The following is a 27,367-nucleotide window of genomic DNA, read 5'->3' on the forward strand; positions in this document are numbered from 1 at the left end:
GCTGGTATGCGATCAGTATGGAAACTGACGTTGCGACCGGTAGATCGAGCGGATTCGAGAGCGGGTACATGACAAGTTTTGTGAGTGTGCATATATGTAGCTATTTAAGTGTGGAAGATTTGTGCGCGTGTCAGAATTTTTTTTTTCAAAAACTAGTGTGATGTTAGAAAAACTAAGTTTCGAAAATAACCAAAAAAAATTATAATAATTAATGATAATAAATAAATAAAAAATAGGGGGTATGTGTTTCAAAGAAAAATTATAAATTTTTCGATGAATACAAATTATTTAAATCACACTCGTGTGCAAATTAAAAGTAGTAGTTATAAAAAGTTGCAAAAATTATAAATTTTAGTTGAAATGGCATTATATAAATCTCCAGCGTGTGCAAAATGAAAGATTTAGTAATAAAAAAAATTTAAAAAAATAGGCCAAGTGAAAAAAGCTTCAAGGAAGTCATAAAAATGGACAGCTGGAAGCAACAAAAATAAATATATGCACATATACACATACAAACGTGCTTAGATATGTGCAAAAAATCATTAAAATTTCTAAAACGCATAAAGCACGAGTCAAGTGGCAGCTAAACAGAACAAAAAAAAAATACTCATAAACGGGCAGACTTCTAGCAATACAATTATATAGACGCTTGTGAAAAAACAATCAATCATATTTACTTACGTACAGACATTAGCAAACAGCCAACGGTGAAACGGTCAATGTTATGAGCGTAAATTTCTATATTTAATTACCGAGAGAAGGCCACAAGTAAACAAAACGAGGCAAAAACAACAAAAAAAAATATTTAAATTGAATGCAAAAATAATTTAATACTTAATAATATGCTTTTCTAAAGGAATAGCAACAAAGCCAGAGGCAGGCAATAGGGCCAAATAAGAAGAAGAAATAAGTTAATAAGGCGAACCGTTAATGAGACAGTGTTAGGAAAATAGAAGAACAAAAAGCAAATAAGCGCATATTGAGCAAATCAACAAGCTGTCGCTACTTGCGCACGCTCACACACAGCCACACATATGCATTCCAGACTTACAGACTTATATTCATACCCAGACACGGTTGGCTGTAGCCGAAGCCCAAGTTGGGATGCAAATTCGTTGCGCACAGCCAGCAACGCATGCCCCAAGCCGCTGTTGTTATTGTTGTTGTTGTGCGCATGCCCCAAGCCACTGTTGTTATTGTTGTTGTTGGTGGTGTATTATTGAAGCGCGCACAGACAAGTGTGGCTGTGGCTGGCGGTCGCCACACAGTTCAAGCCACCAGTGTCTAGCCAAGTTTGCCACAAGCACAGATTTCGTTTCGCATTCAGCAAAGCGCAAACACACAGCAGGTTAAACAAATTAGAAAATCAACTGGAAGAGCAACAGCCACAAAGCGAAAAGCGCAGAGGCAACACTTTATGCGGAAGAAAAGTTCATAAGGTTCGTTGTCGACGTCTGCGTCTGCGTCTCCGTTTGCTCCCGCAAAGTTCTCCACGAGGGGCGGGATGGCTCACAGAATTCGCATGCGCCGCTGGTATTTCACTGAGTGCCAAACATATTTGCGTACATTCACATGTATGGTATGTCTGGCTCCAGCAAGTGGATATGGGAACGTCAAAATAAGAAATAAAAATATTAAATAATTCCAAAGACAAGAAAAAACGTTAAGTGCGGCTGCACCGAAGCTACAATACCCTTCACGAAACTATTTTTTATATCATAAAGGGTATAAAAAGATATTTATCTTCATTTTGATTGGTGAGTTTGAATGGCTCAGCTCGGCCATAACCGTGTAAGCTGTGTCTAAGCCAATGAAGAAGAAGAAGTTTGAGTGGCAACTTGAGTGCTATAGCTCGATCTGAACAATAAGATAGGAGATTGTAGCACTGCCATAAAGAATAATCGCTGCCAAATTTCGTAAATATATTTAATCAAATACAAAAGTCTTTCATACAAGGACTGGCCTTTGATCGATCAGTTTGTGTGGCAGCTATATGCTATAGTGGTATCAGATATCAGATAAAAAGACGTGTCCAAAATATCAAATCAATTTTTGATCGGTCAGTATGAATGGGAGCTATATGCCAGAGAAGTCAAATTTGAACAACAGAGATGACGGACGTGACTAAATTTACTCGTTACGCTGATCATTCATAAATATATATGTACTTTATAGAGTCCCGATCTTGCTTACCTGAGCTACTTTGTTGTTGTTATAGCCACAAAAACATTCCCTCAACAAATGGAGAATAGAGACAGTTTTAGATCGGATATAAGTTTGGATCCCTTTTGGTTATGTGGATCTGACTGTCGTCGAATAGGCATTAAGTATCGTGGATACTTCCTGTACCAAACTCTTATAGTCTTTATGAATGAGCATCTGGAGTGAAAAATACATATAAACGAATAGTTTTCGGACTTCTTCCTTACTGAAGATCTCAATCTGATATTGTAGGTTTCTTATAGAATCGTATGCTGACAATTTGTTCTCGAAAACATTACACTGTATATACATATGTATCCATGTTAGATCAGTTTCGTAGACCGAACTGTTTCGGCAACAACATACTACTGTGATACTGATGATTGAAAGGTAAATTTTTGATTTATACTTCGCGTGTTTTTCGAATCGATACATTTTTTTCTGTAAGTTGGTAGTACTGTTAGTGACATCTATGGCAAATTTCACATCAAAATATTCATTAGTATTTGAGATACGCGTCGTTTTATGAGGCTCTAAAAGTGAATTCTTCGATTTTTACTATGTCTGAATTTATTGCACAAAGAAGTGCGATAATGCACCATCTCATACTGCATCGGTTATTCGTGATCATTTTGCCACATTTTCAACTAATATCGTGCCGCAACCACCGTATTCGCCTGATTTACGTTCGTGTATCTTCTGGGTATTCAGCAAATTCACATGACCACACCGAGGACACCGTTTTGACTCAAGTAAGGATATAAAAGCTGAATCGAAGAAGGCTCTGATGGCCATCACGACGATTTTTCCAAGTGCTATGATGACTTGGCATGCGAACGTTGGCATAAGTGCATTGGAGCGGGAGGCGATTACTTTAAATGGACAAAATTCACCTTTCAATTTAATCACAGTAGTATTTAACTAGTGAGAATAATCTATATAAGAACATGATCGCAGTGCATTAAAAACTGTGTATAGGATCAACAACAAATGATGACTTATTTAAGCAAAGAAAGCTGATTCTAAACAAAACAAAAATCGACAATATACTAAATTTAGTCGAACTCGGTCAGTCGGGTTCCATGATATGTGATTTCGTCCAATCGTCCAATTTTTACCCCGGCTTCCTAAAGGCTTCTCATACCATATCGGAGGTAAATTTTAAAGTCTCTGTCGTAGTAATTGAATTTTCGCGCTTTTAGTAGTTTTTAACCTTAGCGTTATATGGGGAGTGAGCGGGATTATCACCTGATTTCATCCATTTTCACACTGTCGAGTTCTTATAAAATTTGAGTTGGGTATTTACATTAACCTTATTAGAGGGCGGGCCACATCCGCTTTTTCAAAAAATTTTGCGCTGCGCCAAGTTAGAGATTTATATCTTAGTCTAGTGTTTAGTTATAGTACTTTACGTTTTCGGTAAATGGTGCTTTGAGGGCATGGCAATGGTGCGATTACACCCATCTATGAACTCGTTCTTACATTTTTGCCAAGGAAAGCGAATACCAAGTTTCATCAAGATATCTCAATTTTTACTTAAGTTACAGCTTTCACGGATGAACTAACAGATAGACAGACAGTTAACCAGATTTCAACTTGTCTCGTCATCCTGATCATAAGTATATAACGCTATAACTATCTCGCTTAGTTTTAGGTGAAATATACAATAGTTAGGTGAAAAAAACTCTGTAGCCACATGTTGCAAAGTAAAAAAATATCTTCGACCGCAAGAACTTCAAGATTATTGACTTTCTTTGAGTGGAGAGGAAGCATTAAGAATTTTAAAATGATAATTTTTCATATTTTGCTGAGAACCTAGTCTACTCAGACAATTTTTTTAATAATTTTTGAGGTTTAAAATGAACGACCTACCAAGTGGTAAGCTCCTTGCTTCGCCGATCGACAACACCAGCTAATTTTAAAATTAAAAATATGGCAATTCATTTTCTGACCGTGTTTACAAACGCACGACGAGAATTTTCAATGCAACTCGAAGTTTTCATTGGGCGCTCTACCGTTATTTTACAAAGTAATTGCCTTTTATCGACTTCCTACAGGGTTACTTATGCCGTGGAATGCGTTCCATCAACAAACAACACACACTCGTGATCGCGAACAGTTGGCTGCAGCCTGCAGCTTCACCCGGCCATGTGGTGTTTATGCGAAAGCGCTTAGAAGTCACGTATAAGGCAAATCTCAGAATTTTTGCATATTTAGCCTTTGTCTTTGCTGTTGCTGCTGCAAGTGCAACTGCGTTTGCTATTCACTTTCGCGCTTGATTTCATTATTTTCGCATTTGAGGCGCCGACATGTGCAGCTCCGGACGCGCAACTTAGCTATTTTAAAATTAAAAATAGTGCAGGATTTTCTCCTGCACAGAACAGACGAGGACGAACACACGAGCAGGCTCTACATTTATTTTCCGCATTTTTACGCATTTATGAAAATAACACTAGTGAGTGAATATTGAAATTTATGGCAAAATAAAAACAACAGAGAGTCAAGTGTTGGTCCAGTTTAAGTGTTTGAGCACTACAACAACACACACATGTGTATGGGTATCTGTTTCAAGCGAAACGTGCTATTTGGCACTTCTAAAATACCCAACGGATGTTTTCCGCTTTTATAAGCTATTTGCACTCGTTTTACTGTTTACGTAAACCACACGCCCCCAAATTGTGTGACTTTCAATAATGCGGACACCAAATGAAACGAAAAACGAAAAAATTCGCAATTAAATGCACAAAAACAAATAAAACAGCGAATGCAGCGAAAATGCGATTACGATTGCAATCAGTGCCCACCATTCACCTCGCCGGGCCACTAAAACACCGATTGATGAAATGCACAACGCTCGCTGGCTCATTACGTAAACAAAGCGAGCGTAAAATATGGCAAACAAGATGTTTTTATAGGCACACATACACACACATGCGCACACCACTGGGTGACTGATAGACTGTTTGACGAACTGACTAACCATGTGTTTGCTATTTATGCAATTGCAGAATGAAATTAGCGAAGTCTGAGTGTAGGGGAGAAAGTGGTGACGAGGGTAGAGCGAGATGGGAGGGTAGTGCCACAGGAGGTATTGCGATGGGCTGCGGCAGCTGCCAACTAAGGTGTCACTTTCATTTATAGAAACAAATTGCAATTTTATGACACTTTAACAAGTCGATCAGTACTTATTTACACACCAACATATACATACATATATTTAGATATTGCAACGTGTCTGTCAACCTCTCCTATCAAAATTTATTTGCATGCCGATGAGCGCACGAAGTGATGCTGGAAACATGGACTATGTAAGTTTACCCATAAAAAGCTGAAATCGCTATAAAGTTCAGAACTTGCTGACTGGTACACGCTTATACAAGTACATATATGTATATACATACATACATATGTACGTCCACTTACATATGTATAGAAGTGTGTATATTGGCATGCTTATACTATAGTTATGGACGAAAAGGTGATTCAATACAAAGTAATAGAATTTTTCTATTGGCAAAAAAAATTCTAAAACTTTTTCACAAAAAAAAAACCAAAAATAATATAAATCAACTTTGATTGGTGTCACGCCCACGCATTTGTAGCATATGATAATTATACTTGAAATACTTCGAAGTATGTACATACATATGTATGTATATACATATTTATCACAACCTTACAACGTAAGTGCTCATATCTTAGATCAGCACCATTTTAGGTATTCTAGATATATAATTATGAATATACATATATGACTAGAAGTAGGATACTTGCAGGGAAAAACCTAGCCGAAATTTTTTCCAAAAATGTAAAAAAATTAAATAGTAATTTTTTTTCTATTTTAAACTTTTAATCTAAAGGAATCAAAAAAAATACATGAATTTATGGCATGTAATATATATACATGTATTGAATTTCGAAATTTATTTCAGAATCTTCTTCCTCTTCTTTATTGGCGTAGACACCGCTTACGCGATTATAGCCGAGTTGACAACAGCGCGCCAGTCGTTTCTTCTTTTCGCTACATGGCGCCAATTGGATATTCCAAGCGAAGTTAGGTCCTTCTCCACGTGGTCCTTCCAACGGAGTAGAGGTCTTCTTCTGCTTTCCCTGGCGGGTACTGCGTCGAATACTTTCAGAGCTGGAGTGTTTTGGTCCACTCGGACAAGATGACCTAGCCAGCGTAGCCGCTGCTTTTAATTCGCTGAAATATGTCAATGTCGTCGTATATCTCATACAGCTCATTGTTCCATTGAATGCGATATTCGCCGTGGCCAAGGCGCAAAGGACCATAAATCTTTCGCAGAACTTTTCTCTCGAAAACTCGCAACGTCAACTCATCAGTTGTTGTCATCGTCCAAGCCTCTGCACCACATAGCAGGACGGGAATTATGAGTGACTTATAGAGTTTGGTCTTTGTTCGTGGAGAGAGGACTTTACATCTCAATTGCCTACTCAGTCCGAAGTAGCACCTGTTGGCAAGAGTTGTCCTGCGTTGGATTTCCAGGCTGACATTGTTGGTGGTGTTTACACTGGTTCCAAGATAGACGAAATTATCTACAACTTCGAAGTTATGACTGTCAGCAGTGATGTGAGAGCTAAGTCGCGAGTGCGACGACTGTTTGTTTGATGACAGGAAATATTTCGTCTTGCCCTCGTTCACTTTGCTTTGCTTCCTTGTCCATTCTGGAGAAAGCAGAACTAACGGCGCGGGTGTTGAGGCCGATGATATCAACATCATTATTTTTTGGTTTTTGGTCGGATCGATGGGTTTGAAAATTAAGGATGACCTTTACAAATATATTTGTCGGGTAATGATTAAAGTTAAAGATTTCTGATAACAATTTCGTTTTTTTAAGCCACCCAGAAGAGTAAATTACTTTAGAATTTTGTCAAAAATCAAAATTTTGACTAGTCATTCAATCCGTACCTGTATTCATCCATATTATTGTACTATGATCAAAAAATAGTCAGGCTTCGTTCATAATTTTAAAATTCTTAATTTGTTCTTCAAAATCTATGTCGTCATCATCAAAGTGGTACCCCTTGGTCCCAATACATTTGTTCCAACGTTTTTTCCAGTCCTCGAAACAATTGTTAAAGTCAATTTCCGGAATAGCCTTAGGGGCGCGTAACAATTCACGTTTAATGCCTTCAATTAACTTAAAAAGGTTTCCCTGAAGCGGTGGCTTGAATGAGATGAATAGCCAGAAATCACACGGAACAAAACAGGCGAATTCGGTAGTTCCGGAACGATGTTGGTTGAAAATTTGGCGAAAAACTCACGAAGAATCAATGCCGTATGCGACGGTGCATTATCGTGATGCTAAAACCAAGAGTTGTCGGCTTATAATTCTGGCCACTTTTTACGAATAGATTCGCAGAAACGACGCATTACACTCAAATAGTAATCGTTGTTGACAGTTGGGCCAACCGGAAGGAGTTCGGAGTGCACACCTCTATAATCGAAGAAAACTGTCAACATAACCCTGATTTTTGACCTGTTTTACGTGGTTCATTCGGCTTCAGCTGAACTTTGCCACGATTTTCGGACGATCGTCTACATCCGGGTCGTGAGCATGGATTCAAGACTCATCGACAGTAATAACATGTTTCATGACATCCTGGTTGTCGTAAGCATTGCTTCGCAGATGAAAACGCGACGCTATTTTTCGGAAAAATTTAGTGGTTTTAGAACCAAAAATGGGTTTTCACTGATCCTTCCGATATTCCAACGATGCGAGTAAGGTCTCTTACTCTTAATCGTTGATGCTCAAGTACAAATTCTTTTATTTAATTGACGTGTTGATCATCAGTTGATGTTGATATCCGTCCTGAACGTGGTTCGTCGTCAACGCGTTCTCGACCCTCTTTGAATAATTTGTATCAATCAAAAACACTTGCTCGTGACAAACAATTATCACCGAAGATCTTTTTTAACATTTTGAACGTTTCAGCACCAGACAACAAATTCTCTGTTGAATAATTTCATTTATCGTAAAAGTTGGGGAATGCACTTTATGTACTTCAGAAAGACAGGCATATACTTAACCTAATAATTATTTTTATGTGACATTTGGTACAGATGTCAATGACAATCATACTAACATTGAAAAAAAAATATTTCAAAAAATGGGTTTCCGTGCGAAATTTTAATTAAAAAGTCTTACTATTTTTTGCCCAACGCTGGGTGGTTCTAATAAACGGGTGAAAAATATTGGACAAAATCTGCTTACTAACAAATTTTTAAGCTATAAAGTGAATATTTTACTTTTACAAACTATTAGCTCAAATGGCGAAAATTGATATAATAATGACATAAAAATTTCCAAAGAAAAAATATAATACTCTATGTATATATACATATATGTAAGAGTACAAATATAAATACATGTGAACCAAATACAGACTGCAATAACACTAATTCGAACATTAAAACTGACACTATTGATTCATGATTATTACACAGAGGTATGTATGTTCGCGCTCTAACGACATGGGCCGTGTAAGCGATCATATTTAAATATAGCAGACGTAAATATATGTATAAAGCGAGTATATATGTATGTCACACATGCAAAGTAGACATGCTAAATTTGAAATGAAAACAAAACAAACTTAGGAATTGAAGGTTAAAAGCGTCGCAAAACGGAGAAAAACACAACACAACAACAGAATTGTGGCAAAAAATATAAACCAGTTGACCAGCGGGTGGCGAGGGCGGTGGCCGGGTTGTTGGCGGCAAATTTTTAATGCGCGGCAAACAGTGGCAGTGACTTTGGAAGTGGTGAGCTTCTTAGAAATAAATATTAATTGTTTCACAAACGAAAATATTTGCTGACTTCGATTAGTAATTTACGAAAAGCTGGTTTTCATTCAGTTCAGTTGTTATTGTGTTTGCGAATATTTTTTCTTATTATTAAATATCAACAACAAGTGGTAGAATAGCAGCGAGGCGGCTAAAAAGTGTGGTCAAAGCGTTGAGCGTGTGCCAAAGGTGTGCGGGGTCGTGGGCGAGGAGAGTACAGTGCGCGAAATTTTGCTAAAAATGTGAAATGTGTTGACAGACCTACATATAAGGCAAGAAAATACTTAACAAATGCCGTTAGCAATTCACATACATTTTCTATATTTGCAAAATGTGTAGGCGACGTCGAAAAAGTACACTGAAAAAAATATTTGAGGGTATCAATAAGAGATTTCTTACTTAATATGTATGCCTTACTTATATGTAAACTTTTTAAAAATTTTGACGTCAGAGAGATATTTCATATTTCATTATAAGAGCACGTTCACAATAAGTTAGTCTTTTTTAGGAGAGAACAACTCAAAACGGTTAAATTTTTTTTTAATCTACATACATACATATTCTTGAAGATTTTTTTCTAATAAACCGCGTGTGTGGGAAACGTTCTACGAATCATTCTAAATAACTTTGTCTAAGGGAGTAGGGGTTAAAACCGGTTTCGAGCCAGCGAAGTCTGAAAAATCTGAATAATCGGTGATATGGGAGATATGTAATATAGTTGTCCCATTTGGCTGATTCCGACAAATGATTAAAAGAATATCAAAATGCATTTACATACTAAATTTCATTCGAATAGCTCAAAAACTGACGAAGAAATTTTTGTTCAGTATAGTTTGACATTTCATTATGGAAAGACTTATGCCCGAATAACTTTCAACTTTATTACGAAAATTCACGTTGTGTAAAAAATGTGTTTTGCGCGCTTCGACCAACTTATGGTCAACGTAATCGGTCCACTGAGCGTGCTATTCCCAACACCATCACCCATCCCATTCATTATTGGTTAATATTCGACCGAATAGATCAGGCCCAGCAGTAAAAAAATATAACAGCCGTAGCTGAAAGTGTACATGAAGACCGAGAGAGTCGGCTCCTTCGCAGTACAAAATACAGCTTGCGCAAGAACTGAAGCCGCTCAACCTTCCCAAGCTACATCGCTTAAATCTATGGGCTCTTGAAAAGTTCTAAGAAGATCCGACGTTTCCGAGCCAAATTTTGTTCAGCGATGAGGCCCATTTTTGGATCAATGGATATGCAAACAAGCAAAATTACCGCGTTTGCGACAAAGAGCAACGTGCAAAGATTCAAGAGTTGGCATTTCATCCAGAAAAAACAACGGTTTGATGTGGTATTTCTTCAAAATCATGCCGGTGAGAACGCAACCGTCAATGGCGACCGTTAGCGCGCCATGATGACCGACTATTTGATACCTGAAATTGAAGCTTGTGATCTCGGCAACATTTGGTTTGATTCTTTCGAATGATAATAAACATTTCCGCCTAAATTTGAAGTTTCTGTGTTTTTCCTTAAAAAAAAGTGCGGAAACTCGAAATGAATCACCCTTTATTTTAGATGTTTTCTGTTCAAGATCATAATTTTGGCAAATCAAATCTTCGACTGAGGAAAGTTTGCAACAATATAATTGAACTCAGAAGGTGATAATTACAATAAGTAAAATTTTAGTTTTGCACTTTCTTCCTGAATTTTGCGAAATCAAAGTGCCGTTACATTGCAAAAGTATTTGCAAATTAGATTTTTTACGGTGCACGTGCATGGAATTAGTCTGAATTAATGTCAGCTGAGTGAAACTACGCTTCAATTAGAAATTGTTGTTATGCAAATGTTTATTTGCATTTTTATTGCAAACGCAAAGTATGCCATAATTTAATTCAAAGCATGCCTGACAAATGACAATTTTCGCATTTCGCATTATTTTTTTATTTCTGTATTTATTTCGCTTTTCTACAATTAACATATAATTAGTTTAAATTCGCAACAATTAATTAAACTACGTTTGTCAAAGTTGTTATGGCGGATTAGCGCGAGCAAGCAAAAACTTAAACAACTTAATTAAACCAATCGTATATGACACAAACAGACATACACATAAATAGAGAAAATTGCTTTGCAAATAATCGCTAGTGCGTTAGGCAGTGCAACTAAATTTAATTAATTTATTTTATAACGACTTGGACGCACTCAGACGCACTGGGATGCTTAGCACAGCTCGCAAGTGCAGGGAATCGTAATTGAAAGCTCATTACTCTTACAACTTTAGATTCACTGAGTTCCCTCTGGTCATAAAATATTCAACTGAAAATCTATGATTAGCTTGGATAACAGGTCAATTGAAAAGTCCCAGGCCTACCATATTAAAATACAATTTCTTGACAAAAATCGTTTTTTTTGTTCAACATAGTACCGATCAAGGGTGATACACTGATTATAGAGACCCTTGAACTCTTCGATACTATTTTTATAGTACGATTTGTCCTTTGCTTCAAAAACGGCGTCAGTTTCGGCGATCATTTCTTCATTCGACGAAAATTTCTTCCCACAGCGAACACTGGTGGTCAGATCTGCAAAATACAAGGGATGCGGAAACAATTCGAAGTCCGATTCATGCATTTTTGCCATCGTTTTCGCTGACTTGTGGCACGGTGCATTACCATGGTTGAACAGCACTATCTTTTTCTTTAAACGCGGCCGTTTTACGGCGATTTCGTTCTTCAAACGTTCTAATAACGCTATGAATCAATGATAGTCCTTCCTTTTTCAAGGTAGTCAGTAAAAACTATTCCGCATCCCAAAATGCAGACGCCATAACCTTGCCAGCTGACTGTTGTGTTTTTCTACACTTTGGAATGTGTGCAGTTTACACGGTTGACTGTTGATTGGACATCAAAGTGAAATTCGGGTTTATTATGCTTGAACATCTACAAACACTGCTGCGAATCATCAACTCGTCGTTATATTTTTGTCAAAACTGAGCTCGCGCAGAACCCACTTTGCACAGAGCTTGCTCATATCCAAATATTCGTAAATGATATGGTGTTCAGGTTCAGTTTATATTTTTGAAATCTCAGCGCTCTCTAGCATCTTCACTTTACGGGCATCCGAAATTATTTTGAGCACTTTTCTGATGTTTTCGTCGATAACCGCCTGTCCTAGAGCGTCCACTGCCTTCATCGTCTTCGTTTCTCGATTTGCCTCGATCAAACTTAGCAAACCACTTTTCAACGGTTCATTTCTCGATTTCTCAGGTGCAGAGTTTATATAATGATGATCAATCCAAACCTTGGTTTCAAGAGTATTCTTTTCTCTTCAAGAATCAATATTTTATCAACACGCTGGCTGGCCAGTGAAATTTATGCCCCCGCCTTCTGAACGTTACGGCTAACTACTTGTAAAAATCATATGGATTTAATTCTAGTAGCGCCATTTATGTGTTAGGCTGGAACTTTTCAATTGCCCAATTGATTGACAATATTTAATGTAGAACCAGACCTTTTAAAATTCAAGAAATAATAACAGCATTTTATTTGGACTTAGCGCCGAAACCTTCTATTTTAAATAAGTTAAAAATATTGATTTAATAAATTAAAAAATTTGTTTGAAAATAGTTCTGAACCCCAAAAGGCAATTTAATAATTCTGTCAGTTAGAAGATTTCCAGACTTCCGGGGATTGAAGTGGATGTGGAAATAACTAAGAACTTTGAAAACCGGAAAGTCTCAATTTAATGACGAGTTTGGAACAGTATTACTATATATTACGGCATAGTTGAACTTGCATGGCACATACACCATAGTTTTGAGTAGATATAAAATGAAGACTTAATGAAATAGTACAGTATTAGTAGAGATACTAGTAGGTATTTTTGAGGTTAAGCGATAACAACGAACTATATTTCTAAAATTATGATTTCGGTGATTTCATTAAGATGTAAGGTCAGTTGTTTCCAGAAATCATACAAATTGATACCCGTAGAGCAACATATTTAGTAGAATAAACTTCAGCTTATTCGAAAGTAAGCATTCTTAAAATTTTCTCTTAGAACTAGTCTCTAAACTGAAAGCGAGAGATGCCTTGAAATCCAACGTTAGCAAGTGTAAAGTCCTTTGTCTTTAATTATGTCCATATTCACCACAAACCGTATACGTATATAGGGTGAACGATACATATCCTAGACCTAGACTCTCACACTAGCAGTTTTGGGGAATGTTTAATATTTTGCCGTTACAAACGGTTCCGATGATCGGGAAGTTAAAACTTCCGCCGTAAGATTAACGAAACATTTTTGGTAAGTCAAAGTTAGTTCCGTGATCTATTGGATATGAAATATACGAATTTTATAACGGCAGACTGAAACAAAATTAAGAGAAATAGTTCCTCGATAGTTTTCAATGCAGAACCCACTGATTGTAGCGATGAAAAAGTTAGTCAGTTTTCTTGAATTAGAATAGGAGACAAAAATTTTATATATAAAGCTGGTAAACACTATATTGAAGAGCATATTGGACAAGTTAGCTATACATGTGAATAAGAAATGAAAGGGGTCAACTTTGAAAGGCGACCCTCGTTAATCAATAAAAGTAAAGAAGTTGTCAGCTGCAGGCCGGAAGAAGTTTCGAATTAGATATGGAAATGGGTTTTAATGAGCCTTTCCATAAGTCATCTGGATCTAATAGAAATTTGGTGTCTCCATTGCAACAGCTTATCAAAAGACACATGACACATTAAAGAAGAATATCTATTGAAACGGAGACAGTTGTTAGCGTTAGATAATACCCATAGGTACAGTTCTAGTCTTTAGTATCGGTGTAATGCTAGTACATATGCAGATCGCATCAACTACATGTTTGCCCCCATGTCGCAGAAGAATTCTAGCTCACGGCACAACTTACGATTGCCGCTAGCATACAGGAAATGCAATGCAACAACACAAACAACAAATTCGCGTTAATTTAATTTCCTCCAATCATGAAATCATTGCACACTGTTGAAGAGGCACATAGCAAACACTACAAGCCACTGATGACAGATGCGTCAGCGCACACCGCACAGCTGTGACAGTTCGTCGCCACTCAGTCAGGCTGTCAGGCCACTTGAACAATAAATGTAATCAGAATAAGTGAAAATAACGATGCACTTTAAATAGGGTCTGTGTGGCTTGTTAACCGCAGGCATGTTAACCACCTTCCGCCCACCACATTTTCCGACCGCCTGCCGAAGCTTCAGCTCAAACCTCAAACCGTTAATGTGTTTGTACAAAAACGCGGTTATGTGTGTATGCAAAGTGCAGTCTGGTGTTATGTCGTGGTTCTTTATAAATTTTACATACTTTTTTTGATCGGCCGGCCGGTCACTGATCCATGCTCCGTTAGCCGCTAAGCGTTGCTGATCACTTAGATGCTTAATCTTAGCTTTTAACAAAACAAACGTGTGTGTCTGACAAAAAAACAGTGTGAGTGTGCGTGTGTCATGTGTTAATCACAGCTTGTTGTTGATATACCATTATGTAAATTTTAAAAGCAGATAAATATTTTCTGGCGCTTATTGACAAGTCAACACAAAAATATTTACAAAACGAAGAGTTAAAGTAATTCCAGTACAAATATTTACAGGGCTCATTTTATCTCAAAAAAACCTTAAACAAATCTTTAAGCAAGCAGCTTGACATAAAAGAAGTATGGGGAGGTGTCACTGTACATGGGTTCCCATAAGTGTGATGCAATCATAAATGCCTTTTTAAGGGCGGTGACTTAAAAAATATTTTACTTTCATTTTTTGACCCAAATTCCTTGTATGTACTTATGTACATATATGCGTTATGGGTCTCACACACCTACAAGTATATTGGTTTATGTATTAATTATTCGATAATAACAAAAATGTTAAATATTTGTTGAGATTACTTTCAAGTTGTTGATAACAAACGTTAAAAACTAAAGGTATTTACTTAAAATCCCAAAGAGGCACTTAGAAGAAAAGATAATACTAAACCTGGGGAACGCTGGAAAAATTTGTCATGGTTATACGACGAAAAATTTCAATTCGGAGTCAGTGACTCAATTTCGCTTCAAGTGAAATCAACAATTGACAAAGAAGTGCCCGTAGTGTCGAGAATATTGCTGCCGCTAGCGCATCAATTGAGGATGACCCAAATCTGTCTCCCGCAGGTCGTTCTCAAGCGTTGGACATCTCTGTGCTGTCGTTGTGGCGAATTTTGTGAAAAGATCTTGGCCTACATCCTTACAAGATCAAATTGACGCAAGAACTGAAGCCGCTTGACCACCAGAATCGTCGTATGTTCGTGAATTGGACTGAGCAACAACTTGAAAATGGTTCCAACAGGACGGCGACACAAGCCACACAGCGAATGTTACAATCGATTTATTGAAAAGCAAACCAACAAGCCAGAGACGATTGATGAACTTCGTACGAATATCGAACGTGAAATTGCAGCAGTATCGGCTGATTTATGCTTGAAAACCGTCGAAAATTGGGTTCAGCGTCTGGAGTGATGGCCATGCACTAGAAATGGAGTTCCCTACATAATGTTATCGAATGTAATTTCACAGGAATAAAGAATTTCATTGATATCCCGAATCGTTTTGGTGGCGCTGCTATTGAAAAACCCGTTATATTTTTTGTGTTCTGTCTTCGTCGGTTGAATTTTCTGATTTATTGTAAGACGAAAACAGGTTGTATACCACTCAGAATTCTCAGATCTGCGTTGTTTTAGTGGTATGGTTGCGGCATGTCCAGTTTTTCCAAAAAAATTACAACTATAAAAAAAGAATCCCTCGAAAATCTTCGCGATTTAATTACATTTTTGACCGAGATGAATATTTCAAGGTACTGTAAATAACACAAATAGCACGCATATGTCAAAACTTTCCGAGTATGTTGTCATCAAAAATGGCAAACTTTACGATAAAGTTTTAAGTTGCCACATTGCAACACTAGGGTCTCGATAGATATTTTAAAAGGCAATCTACATATTATTTCAAACATGCAAACAAAGACAGTCGAAGTTGGGGTTTCTCCCAAAGTTACGAAACCATAATAAAGTATCTTCAGTTATGAATCGTAAAACTTTACAACAACAATAACTAATATGAGCAACTATAGACATTTGTACGCACAAAATCAAGTCTCAAAATCCGAACACTTTTATGAAAAAAGTCGTAACACGAGGTTTTGGATATAAAGGCTTTTTTCCAAAATTTATTCGTATTAAGAAGCTGCCAAAAACTATAATTGAAGCGAAGTAAATGACCTTATTCATTTCAATGAGGATTAAAATAGGAAATCCGGTGTCGGAACATTGATATTTCAACTAGACAAATATATATGTAATTTGACAAATTTATCAACCTGTTATTGCAAGTTCCCATAATTTTACGCACTGGTCTTATTGGGTAATTTGTAGAAGATATTTTTGACATACATACATATTTATCTGTTCCTTTCATGTATATCTGTTCCGACTAACCTAACCCAACTTTTTCCAATGCGGTAGACTATTTTTAACCGAATATGGACATGCTAATCAGTTTGATAATTTACGATCGAAAGGATGATTTTTCGATATTAAGTAATAAAAGTATTTAGTGTTTTTTCTAATACAGAGTAATTAGTTAAAATTGATTTCTCTCTCCGCTCTAAACATTGTAATATAAGTTTATACGAATAGTTTCCAAAAGGTATGATTTCTGATCTAATAAAAAAATAATCTCTGGGCGGCATAAAATTCGTCTAATTATGCTCAGTCTTTATTAGATGAATCAAGTGAAATTTTGACACTATTTAAACACATAACTGGTCTTGATAGTGGTCTAACCACTAATAGGATTCTATGCATACTACGCAACGACGATTGTTCTTATATGGAGATAAATGGATATCCTTCTATGCAGATAGATGCTGGTTATGATGCTACTTCGCCTAAACGCCTTTTTATAACAATTTGTATTCTGCATCGACTTTTTCCCAACAATTAGATACTCCGAGCAACTCTTCGAATAGATTCCTTCGATATAGTTCTTTAGAGTTCCAATAAAAATGCAATTAATTTTCCTAAAGGGTTTGCAACATGTACATACATATATACAAAGTAACAAATGAAATGAATCGATACAACAACAAATCTATAAATGAATAAATAAATGAATGCAAGACAAGCGAAAAAATCACAGATCGTTATAGTTATAGGGGACCCACTAATTGTCAATGGCAGCTTCAAAAGCTTTACATTCCGCGCAAGACCTCGAATTCAATTAAGCCTATTAGAGGAAGAGTTTGCGCTACCGATTTTCAGCAGTGATCATGAGCTTGCTGCATTCTTTGCGCTGCCAATGAAGTTGTTTATTTATTCGTTTGGAAGTGGACGGAAAACTATGCACTCTTCTACATACCTCATCACATATAGTATCCGTATCCATATCAATACAAAGTCAGGGTGAAGCAAAAATAAAAACGAAGAAAGAGCACTTAGTTAAGAAAGGTTTAATGACGACCCGTAAGAAATTGAAACCAAATTCAAATGTAGTTACGAAGAACTAAGCAAAGTCTAGAAGGTTTTTGGAGCTATAAGTACTCATGAAGAATTTGAAAGAATTAAACCTGCAAGGCTTCATTGGACAAAAATTCAGGGTATAGTGTCTGCTATAAACATAAAACTTTATCGCCTATAAGCCTGGACTTTTAGGTTACGTCTACCGATAAATTTTCGGATTTTTCTAACTAACTCTCAGATGTAACATTAATATAAATTCAATATAAAAATAAATAATTTTAATCCAAAAATATATTTAATTATAGCTTCAAAAATTAATACTCAAAATATTTAACTGCAACTCATTGGGATTCTCATTTAAATAAGAATAATCTAAATAGAATAATTGAGTTTAGTGTGTCTGACACGAGACGCCGTGACGAATGACTATCAAAAAAATCAAATAAATAAAAGCAAATAAAATACACGAGCAGAAGAATTGGACATATTATTTCCGTATAGTCTCCGAGAAAAAGATATACATGTATGTAAATAATGATGTGAAAACTGTGTAACTGTTTACGTAGCTTTTTAGTTGCAGACTGATTACTTGACTAATATCATTTGAAGTCTATAAATTTCAAGTTTGGAATGAAAATCAGATCGAATTTGCGCCGAAAAACCAAAAATAGTCATAGGGATGGCGAATACGGTGACTGAACGATGACTCTCGATTCGTGTTTGGCTAAAAAGTCAATCCCAATCATGCTAGAATCTGACCACGTATTATCGTAGTGAAAAATCCATGAATTTTCTGAACACAAATCCGGTCGTTTACCATGGACGGGACCATTTGGCCCCGTGAAACGAATTCATGGTGAACTGTGGTGCGGGTAATTAAAGAAAACGTTGAGCATCACTAGCATTTTTGACCGACTTTACCGTGTTTTTGTTCGTTTTCAACATATTTGGGAGTGCTAGATTCTTGGACAGTTCCGAGCATTTTCATTGCGACCACTAATCGACGTCGATTTGTCTTTTGGTATGAGTCTACATACCCAAAACATTAACCAAAATGTGATGAGTCGATCAATAATAGATGTTGAGATCCTCTGATATCATTTTGACGTCAGCACAACGATTTTCAAACACTGTTTCTTACACTTTCTCAATGTTATATTCTTTAACAGAGGTGGATAGACCATTGGCATGAGGCAAGCTTTCGACGACTTCACGACCTTCACTGAATATTTTCAATCAAAAACTTGAGTTCATGATAAGGTAAACGAAAAATAATAATAATATACCCCAAAATACTTCTGAAACATTTTCAACGATTTCCGTAGCCGTGATACATCAGAAAAGAATTTTTTTCCCCATGTTAAAAATCACCAGACAAACTTTTCGCATTATAAACAAACAGCTGTCAAACACAAACTAATTGACATTTGAAACTCAAACTTCACACGAACATAAAAAGGATTGTACCAGTACAAGTCTGGGTCAAATTAATTACATTGGTCATAAGAATCTTTCAACACAATTCAAACAATTGCAGAACAATGTTTAACACAAAAACAGCTCTCCAATTTTAAGTTAGAGGAATAGCTTTAAAACTGTAAGGCAGGCATTACCGTTGTAGTTGCTATAAAGGGTGCATAACTGAATAAAACATATGCAGTGTTTCTCTGCAAAAAAACGGTAATATATAAGGGCTATTTATTCAGAGAGCAATATGTCGCTAAGTTACAAGAAAATAATTGGAGCTGAAGGTAATCAGCAATCTCTACAACAATCAATGTGTCGTACATATTGAACAAAAGAGAAAATATGATATTCATTCCACATTCTAGCGAGTAGACATCAACAAAAGCTTCGAGTGTCGAAAGAATTGTTTAAGGTGTTACAAGGGTTTCCTCGGGTAAAAAACCGCATTTTTTCAACAATTTTTTTCTCATATAAAAACTGAAATATTTCATTAGAATTTTTTAATGTTGCAAACATACAAAAAATATGCGTTTTAGTTAAGACCTTAACTGGAAACTTAGACGAAGGAAAAAAATGAAAATTGGATTTGTGGCAGACATTTTTACAAAAAAATTAAAATTTCGCGACAATTTTTTGAAATAGTTGTAATCAAAAAAATCCTTCATCCAAGTCTTTAAGAATTGTATCTCTTAGACTTTTGTAAAATTTCATGAAGATCGGTTGAGTAGTTCTTGAGAAATGTTGTCAACCGACTTCAAAAACTCAGTTTTCAGCGTACAAGTTCCCAAAGCTGTATCTCCGAAACTATTACTACTCGGATCAACTTGAAAATTTAGGGCAATAAAAAAATCGATTTTTTGAAACCCATGTAACCCCTTAGGGCTTTAGTTAGTTGTAAGACTTGTAAGAAACTGACGAAGTCTCGTATTTGGAAAATTGATATACGAACAAAAAATTAAACGTTACTTGATATTGGGCATTTCGATGCAATAAAAAGAATCGACAGTTTTTTAGTACCACCAAGGGCTAATAGATCTATTTATGATCTACTGCGAACGATTTCTAATAACTCTTTATATGTACATACTTATGTATTTGCTGTCAATAATCCTAAAGAAAATGCACGAGCTAATAAAGTTTTCGATAAAAAAATAAAAAAAATAAAAGGGCTAAAAATAGTTCCCCCTATTTCGTTAGCGCTAAATCAGCGAAAACGGTTGAGTGATAAGATAAGACATTAACCGTTAGTATGCATATACGAACATGTGGATGTATGTACATATGTATATGTATGAGTAGGTAAATAATGACACAACTTTTAAGCGACGAATATACATACATATGTATGTATATAATAGTATTTAGCTTGCGTTTTCACGGCATTAAACTGTATTGGAGCATTTCAACTGCCTCAAACCAATACATATGCCATAGATATGCGTGCGTATATGTGTGCAAAATGATATCGAATAACAAAAACAATTCTACGTGTAGGTATTTAGTAACAATAAGGTGACTGAGTGTAAGCCAGTCGAGCAATCTTATCAGTTCGCCAGTTGTCGGAAAGAGCTCGAGTGAAACAGTGATACAATTACTAAAAGTTAGAAAAATTTAATTGATTTTTTTTTTAAATTAATTTAGAAAAGTGCTAAAGCAGTGTTTGAAGAGAGATACATGAAAAAACTATGAGAAATTGCCTGCAACCTAAAACGTTACAATGGCCGCCGCATCGCTGATTACAGCGGATACAAATCCGCCACAAATAGAAGCATATGAAAAGTGCAAAAACCACAAAAATCACCGACAAATATTAATAAATTATAGAAGGCAAAACAATTGGCTATGGCGGAACTGTCGAGGTCAGCAGCAACATTTCGGCACAGCAACATATTGGCTGTTGGTGACGACATTGCTCACATTGTCTGCATCCAGCAGTCGCGCCGATTACTACCGTAATGGCGATGGTTGGCAGCCACCACAGCCGATACTACCACCGCTTCAACCCATCCCACCGCCTTTGGGCACCATACAGAATGTCACTTGTATAGCGCATGACACTAAATTCACTTGTGATTGTCAGTCTGTGAATCAGGTAAGTGCAAACACACACGAATGTGTAAAATCTAACGGCATTACGCACAAACGCAATATTTTTTTGTTTAGAAAAGGGTGGTCCGGAAGCATATTTTTATGGCTTTGAGTTCTTATTTGATATTAAAGAAGCTTTTTATGTTGAAAGCATTACGCTGATAACGTAGGAAACTAGAAAAAACGTATACTTCGCCGAGCCGAAGCTGTAATACGCTTCACAGATGCATTCCTTATAGCCCAAAAGGGTATAAAAAAGCTTTATCTTGATTTAGATCAGTCATTTCGTATGGCAGCTATGACTTATGGTGATCCGATATCAGTGATTCCGACTGATATCAGTGATGAGCTGTTTCTAAGGGAGAAAAGAGCGTGTGCAAAATTTCAGAGCGATATCTCAAATGCTGGGAGACTAAGCGTATACGGACAGGCAGATGGACATAGCTAACTCGACTCCACTCGTCATGCTGATCATTTATAAGTACATACTTAAGTATGTACTATAAACGGCCACCGACTTTTCCTTCTGGAAGTTACAAACTTCGTGGCTTAAACATAGGTAAGCCCCTCATAAACTAAAATCGTTTATGAAAATAAAACAGTTTTTGGACCACCCTTTTTACCATGTAACTAAGTGCTCATGCCGTAATGACTCATATATGCCGTTAGATTTTGAGTTTCCTTTAATTATTCAATGCTCTTATACATTCTCTATGTATGTATGTATATCTCTCTCTTACTCAGCGCCTACAACTACCTCACCTGATCGGCTACGTGTTTCAAGTAGAAATAAGCAATTGCAGATCCTTAACCATCGAGGCCAATGCACTCGAAGATACGCAAGGTTTGCGCAAAATAAATTTCAAGAATGTGGAAAATTTGATATTGAACAAGTATGCATTGGCGTTTCCGCGCTACGCAAGCAATACGCCGCTCATTATCGAATTCGATCGGGTAAGTTGATGGGAGGTAACAAACTCTTGGAAACGAAGAAATAACGGTATGCTTATACACATAAATACATGTATATGAATTTTCAGGTGAATTTCGAGTTGATCGACTCGCATGCGATCAACGGTAATATAGAAGAGATCTCATTTATCGGTGGACGCATCGATGTGATAAATCCATTCGGTTTTACGACGCTCAAGGATCGTGCTATTTTATTGAAAATGGATAATGTGCTCGTTAAGCGAATAGAACCACAGGTAAGAAGACAATCCCACTCATATATATAAATTCAATATCCCAAATCTTCGGTGGTTGTTAGTTCGTTACAAGGTTCGTCAGGGAGTGGAGTTAAAGGAAATTGTTATAAAATAGTGTTAAAAATAGTCTTAGAACTTATTGAACATTTACATATGGTGAAGTTAAGTGTGTTACTATAATGTAAATTAAGAGAAATATAGGTTAGGTTAGATGGCTGATCAAAGATCGCACGTGGACTACTATATCTGGTCATTTATGAGGCCGTAGAAAAGAAGAACACCTGTGTTTGAACTTACAAATTCCCAGCCTTACTGCGTGGACGCCAATAAAGCAATAGCCCGTTAAAAGCCTCAAAACTAGGGGAAGTCTAGCCTAACTGAGGGTAAAGAGATCACTAGATCTCTTGCGATCGATCTGGGGACAAAAAGCTTTTGTTGCCAATGTACCAATGGTGGTTCAGCGCTGGCCATGCTTCCGCGAAACCCAGATATCTAATAGTAGAACACAAAAGCATAAATGGAGCACCGACCCGCTCCCATTCTACCGATAGCGGTTCTAGGGTGTCTTTCTTTGCTAGGTCATAAGCTTTACAGTGATCTACGATTACCTTAATGGCTGCAACCTCGGTCTGGAAGACACTGCAATAGTCAGGAAGTCTGAAGGTCTGAAAGTAAAGTTGATAGAGAGCTCCTGACAGTAAGCCCCTCCACCAACCTTTCCCCCAAGCTTTGACCCATCCGTGAAGAAGTTCGCAGCCCCTTCATACCACCCACAACTCTCTCCCCGGTATATGGGTATAAAAGAAGCTGTCAGAGTTCGGTGTGAGTGAGGATTTCCGAGTATTCAAACTCCCTGAGTCTCTTGGCAACTTTTGCAGCCATACACCTTCCGGCGATGTCCAGATGGTGTGCAAGATGGTGTTAAATGCAATGGTTGGAGTGGAAAGAAAAATATAAACTAAGTTTCTATTTTTTGGAGTTATAAACCTTAACACAATTGAACAGATATTAACAAGGAGACAAAAAAACACACAAATTATATAATTATTATTAGATAGTAAAACGGTAATTGAAAGATGTTGCGGTTGTTGATCCAAGCGCAAATCAGGGGCCTTGATTCATCGGCAGTGCCAAAAAGGTTAGCTTAACCATACTCGTATCGTACTGAAGAATAGGAGAATATTTTGTACAACTCTTTTCTAATCATCTTGCGAAATCATGGTTATACAATTTGGGAATGTTTACTACAACCTCTCATAGAAACTTTTATTTAATTTTACCAAGTCGGTACAAAGTTTTTGGTTAAAGAGTTTATCTAATCAAGTAATAGTTGCCTTACCCTTTCCTGCTTTCGATGTATGAACCTCAATGGCTTTTAACTTCGGTTAAATAATATATTAATTGTTCCGTTTTCGTTTTGTTTCACCAGGACTCTATCTTTTTCCATCTATTCCTACTTTTCCTTTTATAAATAAGCTTCTGTTCTAGAAATATGTGGACCACTTTAAGCAATTTCTTTTTATTACAGGCCTTCAAGAAGTTTGCCGTCGAACAACTGGAAATTCGTAACTGTATATTTAACACAAATGTGCCATCGAAAGCATTTTATGAACTTGAGGTGCTCAACTCACTGCGTATACACAACAACAATTTTCAGGAAGTGCATTCACATGCATTTTCGTTTAAAAGTGAGTGTACATTTTTGACAGAAAAAAACATGTATGAATATAAATCTCAGTTATTGTGGAATAAGTTAGGTTCAATATGAACAAAATTCGAATTAAAATATGAATACGCATTTCCAGTGAAATGTGCATAGTTTAACTCAAAAAAGTGCTCAGCATAAATTGAAAGCTATTGGATTTTTTTATTAAAGCTATATTTTAAACAATAAATATCTGAGCATTTCTCAAGGACACAAACCTTAAACAATATAATGAAATGATTAGGTGTTTTGGTGTGTAAAATAATTTCAACAACAATTTATGGATGAATCGCAATGAAAATAAATAAACACAGCACAGCCCTCACAATTTGAAACAAAACACAGCAATATTTTAGCAAAGTCGCACACCATTTCATTGTTTTTTTTTTTTCAAGAGCAAAACATTTGATTCTCTTTATTTGCAGTTATCAACAAACTCAGCATTACAGACAACTATTTCGCAGCCATCGATGCTGAGTGGATTGAGGCCTACGTGCGTGAGAGCGTTGTAATACGCGATAATTATTTTGGTCTCACTAGTCCGATAGCCTTTAAAGGTAAGCAAGTTTATATGCGCCAATTCAATAAGATTACAATGAAATCACTTTTGCACACCTAACAGGCATACACATCCACCGCGATTACATGCACAGCGAACTGCTCGAACTGCAATTCAACAACAACACACTACAACTGCCAGTGGAAACGCGTCCGCTGGAATTCAACGCACGCTTTGCGCTCAACATCAAACAGCTACGCTATGAGAACACCTATGGCTGCAGTGACTTGGACACGGCACAGAAACCACCGATACCCAAGCAGGCATTCTTTCGCAATAATGTGGACAACATCTACGTGCTGGCAAAGCCAACCAAAGTGGTGGCAGCACCCATGAACGGGATGAACGGGCAAATGATCGCAGCTAGTCGTAGCAACAACGAATTTGTCTTATTGAACAAATACATCGAAACAAATTGTCAGCCACGTTCGTATTTGATATACATACTTTTAGGCGTGCTAGCGCTGGTGCTCGTACTACTACTGATCGGCATCATTGTGTGGCTGCAAGTGGCCAAGAGGCGAAAGAAACGCAAACTGGACGTTGTATTGCCCGAACCGCGCACATACAAGGAAACGCAAATCGTCTATCAGATCGAGAATGCGGGACTCCTAAAGACTGATCTGTGAGCGTGCTAGCCAAATGTGGAGGCTGACCAAACAGTGGGGTGTTATTCAGAGAAGCTATGCAAATTCTTTGCCACGCCAAATAAATCCTAATATACATATATACTTAGAATATATAATATAGAGAACAGTAGTATATAAATATGTATACGAATAGGGGGAGCAAAAGTAAGGGGTGTAAACTGTTATGCATTATAAGAAATCCAAATACGCTGTTTTACCAAATTTTACGTTTAAGTTTTATAGCTGTAAATTATTGAAGTTATTGTATATATACAAAATGTGAATAAATAAGAGTATTTAAATAAATAAGATCTTTAAGGCAGATTTAAATTTAAGATTAAAACCGAATCTAACTATTTTTGCTATCCAGTTACTCGTTTGCCAATCAATTTTATTGATTCTGGAAGGCTATCAGTTTTCTTTAATGATTTTTAAAATTTCTTTTCACTTACCCAATTGGCAGATAGGACTCTAATGCTTGTTGTACCGTTAATACAGGTTCGGAAAGCGCAAATCCCTTCGAGAGGAGCGCATGATGTGCATGAATTGTCTCTTCGACGCCGCCAAGGTCATCCATATCTTTATCATCTGAAAAAATATAAGAAAAAACAAAGGCTATATTTGTATACAGTGACGTAAATTCAATTCAAATTATAAATAAGGAATCTAGCCAATAAATTCGTCGAAGGAAATAAGTTTATGCAACCAAAAAGATAGTTTATAGTTTTAGGTTAATTGCAATCTATAATAAATATATTAATAAATAATAATAAAAGTGTAGTCTAGGGATCTTCAATTCTTATGTTGACTCGGAAAATTTTTGGAGTATTTGAGTGGCACGAAGCATTCAGTGAAAGTCTTGGAGTCATCAAAAAATCTGTTATGGTTCGACTCACATGCTTTGGTTACTGTTTTGGATATGAAGCGTGGAAATCCTAACATCGCACCAAAATACCTGAATCTTTTGCAAAAACGACGTCGAGCATAGGTCGCAAGAAAGATACTTGACGACGTAGCGATGACCCTATACCAATATACATCAAGCGCATCATTATTGGTGACGACACATGGGTTTGTAAATAAGAGGTCAAAACTGTTCAACAATCGCACGAATGGCGCCTGAAAAATTATTAAGGTGATCTCCATCGTTTTCCTTGATTACCGTCGTGTAGTAAACCATAAGTCAAGCCGTTCTGTGGAATTCAGTATGGTTGCCTGCGTTTGACGCGAATTTTAATAGACTCTGTAGCCCTACTATCGATACCTCCTCCAGTGTATCATACCGTGGGCACACCAGACGCTTACAGCGTAGTCTTTTCAATGCGGGACAAGTGCACAAGTTTTCCACATTACTTTTGCAGTTTTGCGCCCAGATAGCTCGAACCATCGGGTTTCGATTTTCTTAACCATGCTTTTGTTTCTGATCATCGTATAGACAATGCATGGGTTTCCCAATATTGATCATGTTAGGGTTTAGGGTGTTAACCGTACACCATTCTTGGCAATCTCTTCCACTATTTCATTGCCCTCGATGCCTGGCACCCAGTAGAAGTAAAGTTGCTTGCTTCTGGCAACACTTTCCACTGCTGCCCTGCTTCCCAAGACAGTTCTGACCGATATGCAATGCGAGGTTGCTGCCTTGTGGCAGGTTTAGTACCAGTTCAAGAGCCGCCATCGGAGTTGTGTCTAAAGCTCTCGTTATGCATAGCGCAACGGGCTTTTGTACCCTTTCCATTGGTTCCAATAAGCAAATAACTCAATTTCTGTCTTAGATATACATTTTAGTAATGATGCTTATAAGTTACCTGGTAAATTAAGATCCTTCTTCATGAGATTTGCACTGCACATTCCACCTAAATATGCCAATTCCTGCTCGAGTCGTATCAAGCACGAATTCGTTGCGCTCAGCTATAATAAAATTGAAAGTGAACAAGCTGCTAAATTACCGATTTACGTCGAGGCTTTAAGAACTTACAGTTGATGGATTATCATAGCCGACGACAAGGCATTTAAAGCCATAACGATTAATATGTGGATCCTGTGCGTACAGGGAAGATGTCTCCAAAGAAAACTCTACACAATTGCCAGGCAAAATCATAACATTTTGCATCCAATTCGAGGAACTGTAATAAAACAATAATTTATTAAAGATATCTAGTGTGTTAATACCGAAACTCA

General features: G+C 36.8%; 2 protein-coding genes across 7 annotated transcripts in view; one reads left to right on the plus strand and one right to left on the minus strand.

Moving 5' to 3' along the window:
* On the plus strand, positions 1 to 25,548 carry LOC126758957 (uncharacterized). 5 transcript variants are annotated; one of them, XM_050473450.1, is made up of 8 exons: positions 8,680 to 8,989; positions 9,140 to 9,282; positions 20,642 to 21,092; positions 21,833 to 22,042; positions 22,129 to 22,296; positions 23,825 to 23,984; positions 24,427 to 24,558; positions 24,624 to 25,548. In XM_050473450.1, the coding sequence occupies exons 3-8, from the start codon at positions 20,718 to 20,720 to the stop codon at positions 25,187 to 25,189; spliced, it is 1,611 nt and encodes a 536-aa protein (XP_050329407.1). In that variant the 5' UTR covers positions 8,680 to 8,989; positions 9,140 to 9,282; positions 20,642 to 20,717; the 3' UTR covers positions 25,190 to 25,548. The 5 variants fall into 5 exon arrangements, with proteins under 5 accessions (XP_050329410.1, XP_050329406.1, XP_050329409.1 ...); XM_050473453.1 differs by lacking the exons at positions 8,680 to 8,989; positions 9,140 to 9,282 and adding an exon at positions 1 to 64; XM_050473449.1 differs by lacking the exons at positions 8,680 to 8,989; positions 9,140 to 9,282 and adding an exon at positions 7 to 80.
* Positions 1 to 27,367, minus strand: part of LOC126758928 (E3 ubiquitin-protein ligase highwire) — a 161,467-nt gene that overhangs the window by 119,718 nt on the left and 14,382 nt on the right. For both annotated transcript variants that reach the window (XM_050473380.1, XM_050473379.1), the window contains exons 18-20: positions 27,165 to 27,312; positions 26,995 to 27,097; positions 25,642 to 25,777 (exon numbers count right to left, since the gene is read on the minus strand). In XM_050473380.1, coding sequence (XP_050329337.1) covers positions 25,642 to 25,777; positions 26,995 to 27,097; positions 27,165 to 27,312 — 387 coding nt within the window. The remainder of the gene's footprint in view (positions 1 to 25,641; positions 25,778 to 26,994; positions 27,098 to 27,164; positions 27,313 to 27,367) is intronic.

This window comes from Bactrocera neohumeralis, chromosome 5 (genome assembly GCF_024586455.1).
Source record: "Bactrocera neohumeralis isolate Rockhampton chromosome 5, APGP_CSIRO_Bneo_wtdbg2-racon-allhic-juicebox.fasta_v2, whole genome shotgun sequence".
NCBI classification, from domain to species: Eukaryota; Metazoa; Arthropoda; class Insecta; order Diptera; family Tephritidae; genus Bactrocera; species Bactrocera neohumeralis.